The sequence below is a fragment of the Pelobates fuscus genome, chromosome 1 (genome assembly GCF_036172605.1).
Source record: "Pelobates fuscus isolate aPelFus1 chromosome 1, aPelFus1.pri, whole genome shotgun sequence".
Lineage (NCBI taxonomy): Eukaryota > Metazoa > Chordata > Amphibia > Anura > Pelobatidae > Pelobates > Pelobates fuscus.
Genome location: NC_086317.1, coordinates 116,552,687 through 116,571,600, shown reverse-complemented (window position 1 = coordinate 116,571,600; position 18,914 = coordinate 116,552,687). Strand labels below are relative to the sequence as shown.

Below are 18,914 nucleotides of genomic sequence, written 5' to 3'. Positions count from 1 at the left end.
CAGGAATTTCCAAGGGATGCAAAAGCCCACATGGAAGCGTCTGAGGTCGTTTGGTCTTCATACAGACCTCACATGCTTCGACGAAATCCCTAATATCTTTACGTAAGGTGGGCCACCAGAAATCCTTGGCTATTAAGGAGCATGTCTTACGAATGCCAGGATGCCCAGCCACCTTACTATTGTGAAAGCATTGTAACAGTTCTAGTTGGAGTTCTGCAGGAACAAAATGCCGTGACTCAGGACTCTGTCTAGGAGCCAGATGTTGTAGCTTCATAATCTCGGCAAGCAACGGAGAATGAATCCTGAGGCTAGTGTTGGCGATAATATTGCACTTGGGAACTATAGAAGAGAAAACCGTCTCAGATATAGTAGAAGGTTCATGTTGGCGAGACAAAGCATCAGCCTTAGAGTTCTTAGAACCAGGTCTATAAGTGAGCACGTAATTGAAATGGGTGAGGAACAAGGACCAACAAGCTTGTCTGGCGGATAAGCGCTTGGCCTCCCCAATATAAGACAAGTTCTTGTGATCCGTCAGAATAGTAACAGGATGCAAGGTCCCCTCCAATAAATGTCTCCACTCCTTTAAGGCCATGATAACAGCTAGTAGTTCCCTGTCACCAATATCATATCTGCTTTCAGTCCCAGATAGTTTCTTGGAAAAGAAACCACATGGATGTAATGGTTTATCCACGCCTAACCTTTGAGACAAGATGGCACCTATACCTGTCTCTGAGGCGTCTACCTCGAGTAGGAAAGGTAAAGTTGTATCGGGGTGAACTAAAATTGGTGCAGAAGCAAAAAGTTCCTTAAGTGTCTTGAAGGCAACGAGAGCTTCAGTAGACCAAGTCTTAGTGTCAGCCCCCTGTCTGGTCATATTGGTAATAGGAGCAATAATGGAAGAGTATCCTTTAATGAAGCGCCTGTAATAGTTGGAGAATCCAATAAACCTCTGAATGGCCTTGAGACCCCTAGGTAATGGCCAATCTAAAATAGACTGGAGTTTATCCGGATCCATTTTAAAGCCTTCCCCAGAAATCACGTAACCAAGAAAGTTTATCTGAGATTGATCAAAACTACATTTCTCCAATTTGCAGTACAATCCATGTTGTAGGAGTTTGCGCAATACCCTTCTGACTTGTCTGTGGTGGGTCTCAATTTCTCTAGAGTGTATTAGTATATCATCTAAATATACAATAACACAATCTTGTTGAAACTCCCTAAGAACTTCATTGATCAGATCCTGAAATACTGCCGGTGCATTACAGAGCCAAAAGGCATTACCGTGTACTCATAGTGCCCATATCGAGTATTGAACGCTGTTTTCCACTCGTCTCCCTGCTGAATTCTCACCAAGTTATACGCCCCTCTGAGATCTAACTTGGTGAAAATCTTGGAACCCTTTAAACGATCAAAGAGCTCAGTAATCAAGGGAATTGGGTATGCATTTCTGATAGTTATTTTATTCAAACCTCGGTAATCAATGCAAGGCCTTAACGTGCCATCCTTTTTATTCACAAAAAAAAAACCGGCCCCGGCAGGCGAGGATGATCTCCTAATGAATCCCTTGTCTAGATTCTCACGGATATATTCCTCTAAGACTAAGTTCTCCTTAGTGGATAAAGGATATACATTGCCCCTCGGAGGCATAGTACCAGGTAGGAGATTAATCTTGCAATCAAAGGACCTGTGTGGAGGTAAAGTATCAGCATTCTTCTTGTCAAAGACTGCCTTTAAATCTATGTATCGAGACGGTATCTGTAGACTGGGTGAGTTAACCGGTGTATTACCTACGCAAAGTGGTGAGACTTTCTGTAAACACCTGTCCTGGCAACCCTGACCCCATGAAGTTATCTCCCCTAGCTCCCAATCAATAATAGGGTTATGTTTCTTTAACCATGGATACCCCAGAACTATAGGAACAGAAGGGGAAGAGATAAGCATAAGGGATATATCCTCCTCGTGTAAGATACCAACAGTCAAAATAACAGGTATAGTCTCATGAGAAATCACAGGTTCAGATAATGGTCTACCATCTATGGCCTCAACGGCCAAGGGAGTATCTCTCAGCTGAGCTGGGATAGAGTGTTTAGAAACAAAAACTTGGTCGATAAAGCTCTCAGCAGCTCCGAAGTCTATCAATGCCATAGTCTTTATTACTCCCTTCTCCCATGCTAAAGAGACCGGTAGTAGAAGCCTGTGATCTTTATAATTGTGTATAGAGGACAAAATAGAAACACCCAAGGCCTGTCCTCTAGAGAAACTTAGGTGCGAGCGTTTCCCGGACGATTAGGACAATTTAGGCGAAGGTGCCCTCTTACTCCACAATACATACACAATCCCTCCCTTCTTCTGTACTGTCTCTCCTCTTCTGAGAGGCGAGTATTGCCTATTTGCATAGGTTCAGAAAAAACTGGGATAGTGGTTTGAGAACTTTGAAATAAAGGCGCTAGTTTAAAGGAAGGTCTACGAATATTATCACGAGTGCTCTGTCTCTCTCTTAAACGTTCGTCAATACGAGAAATAAAAGAAATTAAATCTTCCAAATTTTCAGGGAGCTCTCTAGTAGCCACCTCGTCTAGGATTACATCAGATAATCCGTTTACAAATACGTCTATATAGGCCTGTTCATTCCACTTAACTTCTGCCGCCAAAGACCTGAACTCTAGTGCATAATCCACAAGGGTTTGGTTATCTTGTCTAAGGTGCAATAGTAATCTAGCTGCATTGACCTTTCTACCTGGAGGGTCAAAAGTTCTTCTAAAAGCAGCGACAAAGGCATTATAATTATAGACTAACGGATTCTCATTCTCCCACGGAGGATTGGCCCATCTCAGAGCCTTATCAATGAGGAGTGTGATAATGAATCCAACCTTTGCCCTATCTGTAGGGTAAGAGCGAGGTTGTAATTCAAAATGAATACCAATTTGGTTTAAGAAACCACGGCACTTCTCCGGAGAACCACCATAACGTACAGGAGGTGTAATACGGGAAGAAGCACCTACAGTGGCTACTTCTAGACCTGAACTTACAGGAGAGATGGACGTAGCTCGCATCTCCTCCGGTGGATTACTAGATCGAGATAATAAAGCTTGCAGCGCTAGAGCCATCTGGTCCATTCTGTGATCCATGGCTTCAAATCTAGAATCGGAAGGACCAACCTGAGTGTTTGTACCTGCAGGATCCATGGCCCTGTCGTAATGTCAGGATCGGGACAGGGATCCAACACGCAGAGTACAAACAGGTACAGGGTACGTATACCGGACCTTAGAATGGCCGGACTAACGTAAGAGTAGTAAAGAATGGTCTAGAGACAAGCCGAGGTCGAGGGAACGAGAGAGCAGGTAAACGAGAGACAAGCCGAGTCAAAGGGTAATAGAGGTAAACGAGGTAGAACAGACAAGCCGGGTCAAAACCAAAGAAACTAACAGAATACAAGAGCACTGAGTGACTAGACAAGCTAGAACCACGACAGGGCAATGAACAAACATAGAAAGCCCTCTTTTATACCCTGATTCAAAACAGGTAATCACGCCCCCGACGAATCCTCATTCGTGCTTGGGTCTTGATTGACAGATCGGGTTGGGTTGTCGTCATGACGTCGGCTACTGAACGCCGCGTCATAAAAGGAAGTGGATCCCTCGCGGCCGGCGTGTAAACGACCGAGGGAACCGCGAGGAACGAGTGATTCAACCCTTTTGCGAGGAAGAACGTCCAAGTGTCTCACCTCCACAGAGGTAGAGACAGCAGGTACCCTGACAGTGACTGCCTGACTCTGTGTGTGGGACTGTCTTCCTGTAACTATGTATGTGTGTGTATGTGTGTGTGTGTATGTGTGGGTGACTGTCTGCCTGTGACTGTGTTTGTGTGTGTGTGTGTGTGTGACTGTCTGCCTGATACTATGTGTGTGTGTATGGGTGTGTGTGACTGTCTGCCTGTAACTCTGTGTCTGACTGTCTTCCTGTGACTCTCTGTGTATGACTGTCTGCCTGTAGCTGTGTGTGTGTTTGTGTGTGAGTGTGAGTGTGAGTGTGTGTGACTGGCTGCCTGTGACTCTCTGTGTATGTGTTTGACTGTCTGCCTGTAATTGTATGTGTGACTGTCTGCCTGTAACTGTGTGTGTGTGTGTGTGTTTGTCTGCCTGTAACTGTGTGTGTGACTGTCTGCCCATGACTGTGTGTGTGTGTGTGTGTGTGTGTGTGTGTGTGTGTGTGACTGTCTGCCTGTTACCGTGTGTGTGTGTGTTTGTCTGCCTGTAACTGTGTGTGTGTGTTTGTCTGCCTGTAACTGTGTGTGTGACTGTCTGCCCATGACTGTGTGTGTGTGTGTGACTGTCTGCCTGTAACTGTGTGTGTGACTGTCTGCCTGTAACTGTGTGTGTGTGTGTGCGTGTGTGTGTTTGTCTGTCTGTAACTGTGTGTGTGACTCCCTGCCTGTGACTGTGTGTGTGTGTGTGTGTGACTGTCTGCCTGTAACTGTGTGTGACTGTCTGTCTGTGACTGTGTGTGTCACTGCCTGCCTGTAACGGTGTGTGTGTGACTGTCTGCATGTGTGAGACTGCCTGTAATTGTATGTGTGACTGCCTGTAACTATTTGTGTGACAGTCTGCCTGTAACTGTGTGTGACTGTCTGCCTGTAACTGTGTGTGTGATTGTGTGCGAGTAACTATGTGTCTGGGACTGGACTCTGAAGACTGTTGCTAATATTGTTGTATAAAAAAAAGAAATTCTATTGTAAGGGAATGAACAGGGGCTTTAGAGGGAGAGGAAAGGTTTTTTGAGAATGGGGTGCAGGAGGTTTATGCAAGGGATGTGCAGGTTTTTTTTTAGAAGAGGGGCAGCGATTTTGTATAAGGGTGGCTGAGCAGGGGATTTGTGGAAGGGGGTGCAGGGGTTTTGTAGAACGGGGGCAGGACGGGGGTTTTCTAGAAGGGCACAGGAAAGGATTTAAAAAAAAAAAACTTTTACACATTTGGGCAAATTTTAAAAATGAAAATATTTTTAAAAATATTGTGGGTGTTATTTACATTTTAAAGTGGGCAAGGGGGAAGGGTGCCAAACACAGGATGCGCCCCGGGTGCCAAATGCTCTAGGTACGCCCCTGTCTAAAAGCCTAGTGGCCTTTCTAACTAGTATTAGAGTACCTATTCCACGTTTTGGCTCATGGTTCACGGTATTGTATCTGGCACCAGAAAAAAGGATGGAATAGATAAGGCTTGTTTCTGTTTTTTCTTAGTTGTTTTTCTTAGTGGGGCCAAATACATAGTTATAAAGGCTGAAATATTACTTGCGTACATCAAACTCAGCTTTTCTCACATCAGATTTGCTTCAAGTAGAAGGCAAAACCCCAGTGTGAAGCACTTTCTAATTTTATTCACTCAGATCAAGTAACCACTGACCAATATTGGAATAAAAAAGCAGCAAACAATCTATATTTACAAGCAGGATTTTTCAACACAATTTGACTGTAACTAGTGGGGTGAGTGGGTGGTAATTTGAACACTGACATTTTCCTTTCATTTTTCGATAAATCCCATAGTTTAAACTTAAAATGGCTCCTGCTCCCCATTTTTTTTTAAATGGCTCCTGCTCCCCATTTTTTAACACAAGATAGCAAAGGAAAAAAGATTACAATCATTGTAATCTTTCTATTTTAAAAAGAAATCCCAATATATTATAATCTAATTTGGCATCTCATAATTGGCATTGAAAAAAGAGCCGATTTTGTTTCCCCTATGTTAATATTTAAATACTAGCCCCCACCTTCTCCCAATGGGTGGGGGCTGAGCGCTTACTTTATATCCTGTCTGCCTGTAACTCTGTGTCTGACTGTCTTCCTGTGACTCTCTGTGTATGACTGTCTGTCTGTAGCTGTGTGTGTGTTTGTGTGTGAGTGTGAGTGTGAGTGTGAGTGTGTGTGACTGGCTGCCTGTGATTCTCTGTGTATGTGTTTGACTGTCTGCCTGTAATTGTATGTGTGACTGTCTGCCTGTAACTGTGTGTGTGACTGTCTGCCCGTGACTGTGTGTGTGTGTGTGTGTGTGTGTGTGTGTGTGTGACTGTCTGCCTGTTACCGTGTGTGTGTGTGTGTGTGTTTGTCTGCCTGTAACTGTGTGTGTGACTGTCTGCCTGTAACTGTGTGTGTGTGTGTGTGTGTTTGTCTGCCTGTAACTGTGTGTGTGACTGTCTGCCCATGACTGTGTGTGTGTGTGTGTGTGTGTGTTTGTCTGCCTGTAACTGTGTGTGTGACTGTCTGCCTGTTACCGTGTGTGTGTGTGTGTTTGTCTGCCTGTAACTGTGTGTGTGACTGTCTGCCTGTAACTGTGTGTGTGTGTGACTGTCTGCCTGTAACTGTGTGTGTGACTGTCTGTCTGTGACTGTGTGTGTCACTGCCTGCCTGTAACTGTGTGTGTGTGACTGTCTGCATGTGTGAGACTGCCTGTAATTGTATGTGTGACTGCCTGTAACTATTTGTGTGACAGTCTGCCTGTAACTGTGTGTGACTGTCTGCCTGTAACTGTGTGTGTGACTGTGTGCGAGTAACTATGTGTCTGGGACTGGACTCTGAAGACTGTTGCTAATATTGTTGTATAAAAAAAAAGAAATTCTATTGTAAGGGAATGAACAGGGGCTTTAGAGGGAGAGGTAAGGTTTTTTGAGAATGGGGTGCAGGAGGTTTATGGAAGGGATGTGCAGGGTTTTTTTAGAAGGGGGGCAGCGATTTTGTATAAGGGTGACTGAGCAGGGGATTTGTGGAAGGGGGTGCAGGGGTTTTGTAGTACGGGGGCAGGACGGGGGTTTTCTAGAAGGGCACAGGAAAGGATTTAAAAAAAAAAACTTTTACACATTTGGGCAAATTTTAAAAATGAAAATATTTTTACAAATATTGTGGGTGTTATTTACATTTTAAAGTGGGCAAGGGGGAAGGGTGCCAAACACAGGATGCGCCCCGGGTGCCAAATGCTCTAGGTACGCCCCTGTCTAAAAGCCTAGTGGCCTTTCTAACTAGTATTAGAGTACCTATTCCAATCTCTTGGTTCCTCGTCATATTGCTCTCTACAGCTCATTTAAAAAAAAATAATATACAAGGGAAGATGCTAGCAACTAATATAATAGCTATTCCAAAACAAGATAAATCACCCACTTCTTGTGAAAACTTTTATGCAATCTCCATTTTGAATGCTGACATTAAGATCTATGCAAAGATTTTAGCCAACAAGATTAAATCCTCTTTACCTAACTTATTTTCACGGGAAAAAACTGACTTTGTCCCTCACAAACCAGTGTCTCATAATATGAGACATGTTCTAGATTTAAAGGCTGTTCATAGAAATAGGATCCCACGTGTCCTCTTTTAAATTGGCAATACATGACCCACACGCTTCAAAAATGTGTTTTTGGACATAGCGTTGGGCTTTCAAAGACTTTTACAAAAGCTAGCTATCCACACTCCTGCCCATAACCAACCAATGGTAATCTTCAGGTGTGCTGTTTGTCACCCACCATTTATGTTATGGAACTTGAACCATATTTGTTTGTGGGATTGACATCCTTGTAGCTTGCAAAAAATATAATTTTTCAAAGATGATATTTTATTCACACATCATTTCTTCCACCAGATATAACAAAGTCTCCCTATCCTCAGGTTTAGTCCTTTTAAAAACTATATCCAGGACAATTTGTCCTTGATAAAGGAAACTTTGACCCACATCGAAAAATAGTATAAATGTTTGCTGATTTATATCAAAATCCTAGTTCCAAATATAAAGTGGAAGGTAAAGCTCTACTTTATACAAGAAAAGTAAATCTTTCTCGGCCCTCTAAAAAAATGTGTTGATACCATTATCAGTCCATATTAAATTTAATCTAAAAAATCTGGGATCTTTCATATATAATTGTTGTAAACCTATGGATAAGTTAAATCCATCCAGATATCCAACAAAACCATTTCCTATTCTCATCAATGATGATGAAGAATTTGAAATTAAATTGTTGATTCAAAAGTCATATTAAAAAAAAAAAAAAAAATATTGGCCTATTTTCATGATCTACATCCTGTCTCCCTGAGGGTGTCCTTATTGGGAAATAGGAATAGTCTAATCCTTAATTGTATCATGTGCTCTTGACTATGATAACCTATTTAAACGATTTCTGGTAGACTTGGCCCAAGTGAATGGACGAAATTCCATTTTCTGAACCACTTCATGTCAGAATACCAGGAGGAACCTATTTGCACAAGCCCAAACATGCACGTTTTGGCTCATGGTTCACGGTATTGTATCTGGCACCAGAAAAAAAGGATGGAATAGATAAGGCTTGTTTCTTTTTTTTCTTAGTTGTTTTTCTTAGTGGGGGCAAATACATAGTTATAAAGGCTGAAATATTACTTGCGTACATCAAACTCAGCTTTTCTCACATCAGATTTGCTTCAAGTAGAAGGCAAAACCCCAGTGTGAAGCACTTTCTAATTTTATTCACTCAGATCAAGTAACCACTGACCAATATTGGAATAAAAAAGCAGCAAACAAGCTATATTTACAAGCAGGATTTTTCAACACAATTTGACTGTAACTAGTGGGGTGAGTGGGTGGTAATTTGAACACTGACATTTTCCTTTCATTTTTCGATAAATCCCATAGTTTAAACTTAAAATGGCTCCTGCTCCCCATTTTTTTTAAATGGCTCCTGCTCCCCATTTTTTAACACAAGATAGCAAAGGAAAAAAGATTACAATCATTGTAATCTTCCTATTTTAAAAAGAAATCCCAATATATTATAATCTAATTTGGCATCTCATAATTGGCATTGAAAAAAGAGCCGATTTTGTTTCCCCTATGTTAATATTTAAATACTAGCCCCCACCTTCTCCCAATGGGTGGGGGCTGAGCGCTTACTTTATTTAATAGCCACCACACACTAGTCAAAGCCGGGGGCTCACAGAGTACAATATGTCCTCCCATATTTATTATTTAATTGTAGGGGTGGACAGTGATCTGTTCACTCCACAAATTTTAGTTTACAGCCCCTACCGGATGACCATGAGGGGAAGCACAGGGGGTCCTGTGCCAGGTCCCCCCAGTATGTTAAAGGTGACTGGGCAACCACCCAGCTGCTCTTTAGATGACATTTGTCTATTCACTGCAAGACAAGTGGGGGCATATGGGAGGTAATGAATCTCCCTCTACTAATGTGAGGGTCATATTGACTTCCACAGGCCTTTTTTTTTTTAACTTTATCACTGGTTATGAGTGCTGTAGTAGTTTTTAGATTACAAACAATGTATGCTGTTGGCTTTTTTAAACCTATTTATTGAGAATTATGTCTTCAATAAAACGCAGTGAATCATGGAATCGGATATTTTACATTAAAAAATATAGATATGGAACTTGATATTCAGACTGATTTTTATTGGCTTCCGGTGAACTTTTAACCTTAGGATTTAAATTGAGCTGAACTGATGAAAGTTTTATCATGAGTTGATATGATGTATTGGTGCGAACATAATCAAGGCCTTAGTTTGAAATTCAATGACGACTCTACGTGTATAATTATCTTAAGTTAATTTGGTATTTACAAGGTCCAAATGGAAGAATCTAAATTGCAGTATGCAATTACTACTTAAAGTGGTATCACTTAACACTGCTGCATTGTCTTCCAACAGTCCATGGATGGTAGCTGTGGCCGTGAGCTATTTTTATTTTTTTTTAAATGGGTGACATGCTAATCACACCTTCTGGGCCTAGCCAGGGGCAGTAAAGCGATTGGTTGGCTTGTAAGCCAATCAACCAGAGTACTCTGAGCTTGCATAGCAAGGTCCCTTGACCTTGTAAGGGATTATCCCTTTTTGTAAGCTAATTCTGAGCAGAACCCCTATGGTGCTCCCATGGAATATTTTTTTATCTTTTTTTGCAAAAATGTTTTGGCTCTGCATGATTATGGATTCATTTTGGCCTTTTTAAGACTGAAAAATAATTTAGAAAACTATCAAGACATCTGATGGTAAGCATGAGGTTTTTTTTTTTACATTTATTAGTTTGATTGCCCCCTTTATTTGATATTAGGGTTAGGGGGAGTAGGTTGGGTAGGGAAATAGATTTTGGAGAATACAAATGCATATGCATATGTGTCAGGATAGTGTAAGAACCAAAAGACACAAACCCAGTACACAATAATGGAGAAACAATCCATGTACCGGACCTTAACGGAATACAGTAGTCAAAGCAATAACCAAGGTCAAGGACAGAAGAAATCAGGATAATTTGAAACTTGTCAAGCTAAGGAAGCACAGAGGTCAGAATAAACTATAAACAATGCCGATGGGTCAATAACTGAATAACAGAGGATTACAAGAATGCGCCATTGGGCTAACAATACGCAATAAGGAGAGTTTAAATAGGTGGGACTAGTCTCCGATTGGCTAAAGTTATCTTACAGAGCAAGATGACGTGCGGGCGGTTGAAAAAATGTAACAGCCCAGTCCGCGATGTCATCAGAGCGTCCCAGATAAAGTCCAACAGATATATAATTCAGACGTGAATTCAGATGTGAATTCAAGCATAAATAAAAGGAGAGCTTGCGTAATCTGATAGAATGTTGAACTAGCTAGGTAGGACTCCAGCACTCCTGACAATATGTCAGTCTTATGATTTACACGGGTACTATCCTCTGGGTGATCTGAGATGTTGTTGATATATCTCAGTTGTGACAGGCTGCCCCAGATGTGAGTCATTACCATATATCTACCGTTTACAAAATGAGCACCACAGGTTTCCATGTAGAGATTAGTACAACAAAGAAACATAAAAACTGTCTTTGGAAACCCTTCCATGATTTTAATCTAAAGTTAAAATAATATTCAGACTGAAAGAGTCCAAAATGACAAAATTCATGAAATCACCATAAATAGTGTTTTTCATTATTTTCAAGCATTTTGAATATGTTTAACTATTAAATATCAGTAGAACCTAATTTTTGTTTCTTATTGTTTTCAAAGTCAATGCAGAGATTCTAACATTGAGTGACCCTCGGGGGCCGTCCACGACAGTGATTATCTTACTAGAGGCAAAGCTGATATTGAGGCCAATACATTTTTTTGTAAAATTCACTTGTACTTGATTAGCTCTTGAAATGCAGACTCACCTAACAAAACCAGTAATATATAGGGCATATTAAAAGTTCTCATGAATCATTATTAGGATATAATGGTACTTTGATTCTGCTAAGTAGCTAAATCACAGCAAATACAATAGACCATTCTATCTGAATTGACATATAAAGTGAATCATTTTTGAGAAAAAAGTTTTGTTTACTTACAATTAATGTCTTCTAAAGTGAAATATACCTGAATTATAGATAGAGATAATATCAATGGTACTTTGATTTTTCTGGATGTTGCTACACTTTGTACCTGCATAAATACAAAATAACTTTTAGAATGTTGTATTTGAACATATTTGCAGTATGTTTTCATGATATTAACTATTATGTCTTTAACTATATAAATACATGAATAGATTGCAATCTGATGAAAAAACTTTCACTGATATGTTTGGACATTACTTCAAGAATTCAATCACATCATAAAATAAGTTAAAATTAGTTAAAAATAAATAAATAATAAACTGGTAGAACCCATCCAAAGGTTTTCTTTCCTTTATTAAACGCCTAGACTACATGGCTAAATGAAAAATGTTTAATTGAGAGATATTTGCACTTTTTTTTTTTTTTTTTAACTATTTACAATATAATGCTCCCACTGTTTCATATTATTATACAGAACAAATATTTAACTTTTCATGTCTTTTTCCTACGAGTTGTATTCATGCTAAGCTACATAAGTTTAATAACAGTGATTTAACAGTGTAACTGTTGCATCAATATATTTTGGATATATTTCTGAGTGATACAGTAAAATATAAACGTGAAATAAACCTAAATGGTTTTGTCTTCAAAATACAAAAACAATTATAAAAATGCACATGAAACCCTACCTGTTACTCTAATCTAGCACAACTGTAATTATACAACTAAAATGTTACTGTAGTCTAGCACAATTAGAAAAAAACTACAAAAATTAAATAAGCAGAAATTATAAATCACCAACCTTCATTTTCATATCTGCTCAATCCTCCATTACGCTAGCAAACCAAACCAAATCGAAAGTAGCCATATCTAATAAATCAATCCAGCTTTGAATTCTGTGTCACATTTTAAAGAAATCCTCTTCTGAAGTTCTTTGATTAATCTTGATTAATATTCTATAAACAGGAAAGGGTTTAGTATATCCATTCAAGAAAGGAGCCTGACACTTAACATATTCAAGTCATTTGTTTGAGGTTTTGCGTGCGTAGAAGGTTTTAAACAAAAATAGGGAAGTTTAAAAAAAAAAAAGGAAATGTGTCAACTCAGTGTGGAAAAATGTGGATGTTATAAATCATGCATTGTCTGGGTTTTAAAATCTCATCATACTATAACCACTATGTAAGAAAAACTATTAAAGGAACACTATATAGTCATGAATACAAACATACAGGAATAATAGAGCCATTTAGGTGGCTGGCTCCCTTGTCCCCTGTTAAAAAGGTGTTTTACACCTCTTTTTTCCAGCGCTGCTCAGGTCTCATAATGGCTGGCTCATTAAACTTGATGATCTCAGCCAATCCAATGTTTCTCCATAGGAAAGAATTTGGAGGCTATTGCACATATGCTGCAAAATGCTGCTCTGCGCCAATCAGAACTCTTCATAAAGATGCCTTGAATCAGTGCATCTCTATGAGGAATGCTCAGTGCCTCCAGGACCCAAGAAGCACCTCTAGTAGGTGTCTGAGTCTTTTTTCTAAAAAAGTAATGTGTATATTAAAATTCCTGCAAGGAAAGGCAGTAAACACCAGAATGCCTACATTAAGCTGTAGTTGTTCTTGTGACTATAGTTTTCCTTTAACCAATTTATTGTATCATAGCTGTCATAAGAAGGATATGGGAAGACAAGCCCCCCATAATAATTTTGTATAGTTGATGACTTTGTTTAACAACATTTTGACTTTAACTTATTTTAACCCCTTAAGGACCAACCTTCTGGAATAAAAGGGAATCATGACATGTCACACATGTCATGTGTCCTTAAGGGGTTAAACTGACACATCCAACTTTTTACCCCACACGCCAAATTGTATTCAGTACATCAATACCCCTATGTATGCCTTAATCAAGGTAGTTTTATAATTATTGGACCAAATGAGAGACAAGTCCTAAGTTTGAAAAAATGCTTGTCACAACAATATCAACCAGCTTCAAACACAATGTTAGTAGCATTATGGCATTTGCATTAGTAGAAAAAAAAAAGTGCATAATGAAATAACATCTACCTTACTAAATTAACTTTATACTTAAAGGAACACTATAGTCACCTAAATTACTTTAGCTAAATAAAGCAACTTTAGTGTATATCATTCCCTTGCAATATCGCTTCTCAATTCACTGTCATTTAGGAGTTAAATCACTTTATTTTCTGTTTATGCAGCCCTAGCTACACCTCCCCTGGCTATGATTGACACAGCCTGCACGAAAAAAAAAACTGGTTTCACTTTCAAACAGATGTAATTTACCTTAAATAATTGTATCTCAATCTCTAAATTGAACTTTAATCACATACAGGAGGCTCTTGCAGGGTCTAGCAAGCTATTAACATAGCAGGGGATAAAAAAAAACATCTTAATTAAACAGAACTTGCAATAAAGAAAGCCTAAATAGGGCTCTCTTTACAGGAAATGTTTTTGGAAGGCTGTGCAAGTCACATGCAGGGAGGTGTGACTAGGGTTCATAAACAAAGGGATTTAACTCCTAAATGGCATTAGGAGGATTGAGCAGTGAGGCTGCAGGGGCATGTTCTATACACCAAAACTGCTTCATTAAGCTAAAGTTGTTCAGGTGACTATAGTGTCCCTTTAATATCTTTGTTGCTAATTTTTTTAGAAATATAGCTTTAATCAATTTGCCAATCCCTCTAAAAAATGTACTAAAAATACACACATCTAATCCAATCCCTAAATGACACTCTAACATTCTTGCGCTAGAGGGTCTCAGAAATCTTTCTTGCACCAGGGCCCTCTCTGCATTAGTTCTGACACTGCATTAACCTCAGTAATCTACTGCTGTCTTCCCACTGTAGCACATGTTGCAGGAAGTATCTCCGAAAATACCACCTTGGAAGTCCTCCTCTTAAGTTTGTGTCCTTATTCCCTGCTACATTGAAAAAACTCTGTTAGAATTTATTTATTTCCTTGTATCCTTTTTCTCTTCTTGTCCTTGCATTTATTCTGAGAAGTGACTTAGATCATTTGCAGAGTTCCATGTATACTTTATTTGGGGCAACAGGAGGCACAAGATTTATAGAAAGGTTTTGTACCTTCCCATGGTGAGGGGCGGGGGGGAGCTAATGCTCTTAAATCTTCTTTTGTATTATTGGTCTGCCCAACTGGCATAACTGGCCCTTTGGCAATCAACTGCTGAGGAATGTAGGTGGCTAGATTTGGAAGCTTGCATCATGGCTTCTGATTTGCTCCAATTTTATAAGTGGCAATTTTAAATGTGATTAGATAGGGTTTCTCTTGCCTTCTCCATGACTCATTTCCTTACAGAAAAGATTTACCACAGGGCATGTTTCCTAGGGACATTGGTGGACTAGAGAATGTCGCCCTTTGGAGGTTGCATCAGTTATACCAGGATGGTTCTATAGTTCTCTCCTCAGAACTTAAAAGAACATAAACATGTATTCCTGACCCTATCGTGTTAAAACCACCATCTAGTCCACTACCATCCCCCGTTACCTTCCTAATCTTACATTGATTCCACTCTGCTGCTGCTGGCTCTGCCTATGATTGGTCTGCTTGGCTGACATCATCAGAAGTGTCTATTAAAGCCAACCATAATGTTTTTCTATAGGAAAGCATTGTATTGGATGAGACTGTCAAGGAGGCAGGTCAGAGTCAGAACCAGCACAAGATAAACACAGATCTGGCAAATCAGCATTCCTCATATAAATGCATTGAATCAATGCAGCTATATGAGAAAAGTTCAGTGTCTGCATGCAGAGGGTGGAAACACGGAATGACAGGGCTGCACACTGTGCAGCCCTGCCCCAGGAAGCACCTCTAGTAGCCATATGAGGAGTGGCCAGTGGAGGTATCCTTAGGTTGTAATGTAAACAGTGCATTTTCTATGAAAACACAGTGTATACTGCAAAAAGCCTGAAGGGAATGATTATACTCACCAGAACAAATACAATAAGCTGTAGTTGTTGTGGTGACTATAGTGTATTTTAAGAAGCTGGCTCCACTCTCTTACTATAGATATTTACAGCTTAGGAACTGTGCCTGTCTGTAAATGTAACATTTCTATATTACTATTAACAAACCCAAAAATATAATTTTATGAGAAGATATTGATTCTTTTAGCTGGCCTGTGAAATCTCAAGTTAGGTTCAATTGTGTGTAGGCAAATTACAAATTTTAAAGGATTACTTTAGTGTCAGTTTGGACTATATAATCCTTAGGGTCCCCCCTCCCTCAGAGCCTCCCTCCAGCTGGGCTGACGGGGTTAAAACCCCTTCAGCCACTTACCTTTATCCAGCACCGGGCTCCCTCGGCGCTGGTGACCTCTCCTCTCCCATAGACGCCAGCTCCCGAGTGGAGCTGAATCTTCATGCGCGGCCAGAGCCTTGCGTGCATTAAAAATGCCCATAGGAAAGCCATTCTCAATCCTATGGACGTTCTGCGTGCTCAATGCGATTTTCGCATTGAGCGTTGGGGAAGCGCCTCTAGCGCCACTAAAGGCTGGATTAACCCTGCAGTGTAAACATAGCAGTTTCTCTGAAACTTCTATGTTTACATCTGAAGGGTTAAAACCTGGGGGACCTGGCACCCAGACCACTTCATTAAGGTGAAGTGGTCTGGGTGGCTATAGTGGTCCTTTAGTTCAATAAAATAAACTATTTTTATATGTAAAGTTATGTTTTTTTCTAAAAACAACATTATATGTTGCATAATTCAATTGCAACACTTTCCTAACTTTTGAAAAACCCGTGAGATAAAAAAAAAAAATAATACGCTGTGGGAAAATCTACAAACTACTAATATGAAAACAGAAACTATACTTTACTGGTTGGGGATTTTTCTTTATTATGTAATTAAAATGTAAAATTCAAATATATTTATATATTTATATTTTAAAATGGGATACAAGCCACTTAAAAAGTTAAGGAGCTGTACTGAAGATAAAAGTGAAAATTATAGATGATCTTTTAATTAAAAACTCTATACAGTAGAAGCTACCATATAGGTTCCATAATATGTGAGAACATTATCTTAATTTATCTTATGTACAGTTAGATCCGGAAATATTTGGATACTAATACATTTTCCATAATTTTGTCTCTGTATGCCACCACAATGGATTTGAAACAACCAAAATGCAATTGAAGTACAGACCTTCAGCTTTAATTCAAGAGGTTGAACAAAAATATTGTATGAAACATTTAGGAATTGCAACCAAAGGGGGAAAAAAAATAAGGAATTGAATCCATTTTCATACTGTCATGGTACCTGTTGTGTCTGCCTCAGAGGAGGTCAGGCATCTGGACATTGTCCCTTGGGATGGGGCATGTGCACCTGATTCTTTCAGTCATTTCGGCTGTTTACACGCCGGCCGTGATAGCCCCGCCTCCTTCTATGACGCGGCGCTCGGTAGCCGACGTCATGACGTCAATGACGTCACGAACCGCCAAAGACTTCGAATCAGGAAGTTTTGGGGGCGTGGTCATCAATTAAGGAACCAAGGTATAAAAGAGACTCATTTGCAATGAGACATTGCCCTGTCGTGGTTCCAGCTTGTCTGGTCCCTCAGTGCTCTTCTTACTATTGTTTATTAGTAACTATCAATTCTGCTTATATGTATCCTCCGTTATTGTAAAGTTTGCTAGCTAAGTTGTATCAATCATATAGTATCCATTAGTTGCCCTTGTGTGTGTGTGTCTATATATATATTATGCACCATTATGCAGATCAACAGGTAATACATTAATTAAAAATGCTATTCAATTTAATGTAGTATTATAAAGATGTGATACAAAATGCTGGCTGAATCGGTGGTATGGTGTGCTTCTAACTGAAGATATATAAGCTACTTTTATTGTTGTATTAATAATTTAAGCTGTATTAAATTGCCGATGTCAGAGATGTGCTATCAAATTCCATGATAATGCATACTAAATAGGGAACACATAACAAATATTTATTTTGCCGATGTCAAAGATATATTGATAATCATTATGATAAAACATCTTTAAGAACCCATTAGGGGGGGGGCACCTCGGCTCCTCAATGGATCCCCAATATCCAGCTCAAAACAATCTTATAGCTCCTGAATAACCGCACAGCTACTACAAGAAAGCGAGGGGGGACCCGAGCACAACTTTAAGAGTGAATACTGACCCCCGTCCTGCTGGCGAGGATGATGGCTGGGAATGCGGCCTGTCGTGAGGCTCTGGCGGGAGATGCAGCCGGTCTCCCGTGCTAAGTCCGGCGGGACCTCCCACACACTTAGCGAGGGCCCCGTTCACCCCCCCTCCCCTGTGGGCCGGGGGGGGGGGTTATCCCGGACCCCACTGGGGAAGCAGCAACCACCTATGAAGCCCGAGCGACAAACCGAGCAACTTGGGACCGCATGACAAAAACAAAATGGCCTCCGCATCCATCACCAGCGGCAGAATAAGCATCACAGAGACACACTCTGAGGAAACGATCAGAATGCAAGGCAGGCACACGCCTGCACTACCTGAGTCAACGTCTCACCATGGTCACCGGCAGATCTGAGGGAACCAAATCAGGACTCTAACCCTGACGTGTCACAAGCTCCCTCTTTCATATACTTGAGGCTGCCACTAGCAGATACAAGAGACTAAACACCTCCCTGTCAAGGGACCTGAACACAGCAAGGACACTGACCGACTCAACACAGAGGCAGGGATGATCAAGCGGTAGCTATTCATATATGCCCAAAGTAGTTGTAGACTACTGCATACCCTGTGTTTGCAGCACCTTACCTTTCACAAACGATGTGGGCATACTGCAGCTGACTCTCCTTCTGTGGTTCCCCATAGAGAGCAATTATGAAACGTTACAATGCCTGCGCTAGCATGAGAGGACGATTCGAAAAACCTAGCGCTCTGCTGCCCCCTGGTGGTTAAATTTATTTAAGCATACAGAAATACATACTGGAATCTAATTTTTTACGCTACTTTAACCCCTTAAGGACACGTGACGTGTGACATGTCATGATTCCCTTTTATTCCAGAAGTTTGGTCCTTAAGGGGTTAAAAAACAAAATGTGCATTGCTACTCATGCCTAACTAATACTGATCTATGTTAAACCAAAATTGTGCTTCAAACTGGGTTTTTTTCTTTTTTTTTTTTTTTTTTTTTCTTTTCTTTTGGATCAACAGCAAAAAACAGGTGTGAGGAAGGCTGAACTTGATGGACGCAAGTCTCTTTTCAGCTATCTAACTATGTAACTATGTAATCTGCTGGCAACAGCTGTTGGGGCATTGCCAGATTGTTTGTATTTTTCATTCTATGCACCAAAAAAAAAGAATTAAAAAAAAAAAAGAACCCATTAAGGACCAGGGCTGTTTTTACATTTCTGCTGTGTTTGTGTTTAGCTGTAATTTTCCACTTACTCAATTACTGTACCCACACATATTATATATAATATTTTCTCGCCATTAAATGTTTTTTTTTAAATACCATTATTTTCATCATATTATATAATTTACTATAAAAAAAGTATAAAATAGGATGAAAAAATTAAAAATGTATACTTCTAACTTTGACCCTCAAAATCTGTTATGCATCTACAACTGCCAAA

General features: G+C 39.9%; 1 protein-coding gene across 1 annotated transcript in view; it reads right to left on the bottom strand.

Moving 5' to 3' along the window:
• LOC134588654 (interleukin-5 receptor subunit alpha-like) overlaps positions 1 to 12,312 on the bottom strand; it is a 55,281-nt gene extending 42,969 nt beyond the window's left edge. The window contains exons 1-2 of the mRNA XM_063444286.1: positions 12,100 to 12,312; positions 11,310 to 11,403 (exon numbers count right to left, since the gene is read on the bottom strand). Of these exons, the coding sequence (XP_063300356.1) occupies positions 11,310 to 11,403; positions 12,100 to 12,111 (106 nt within the window). The 5' untranslated portion in view covers positions 12,112 to 12,312. The remainder of the gene's footprint in view (positions 1 to 11,309; positions 11,404 to 12,099) is intronic.
• Positions 12,313 to 18,914: the final 6,602 nt, after the last annotated feature.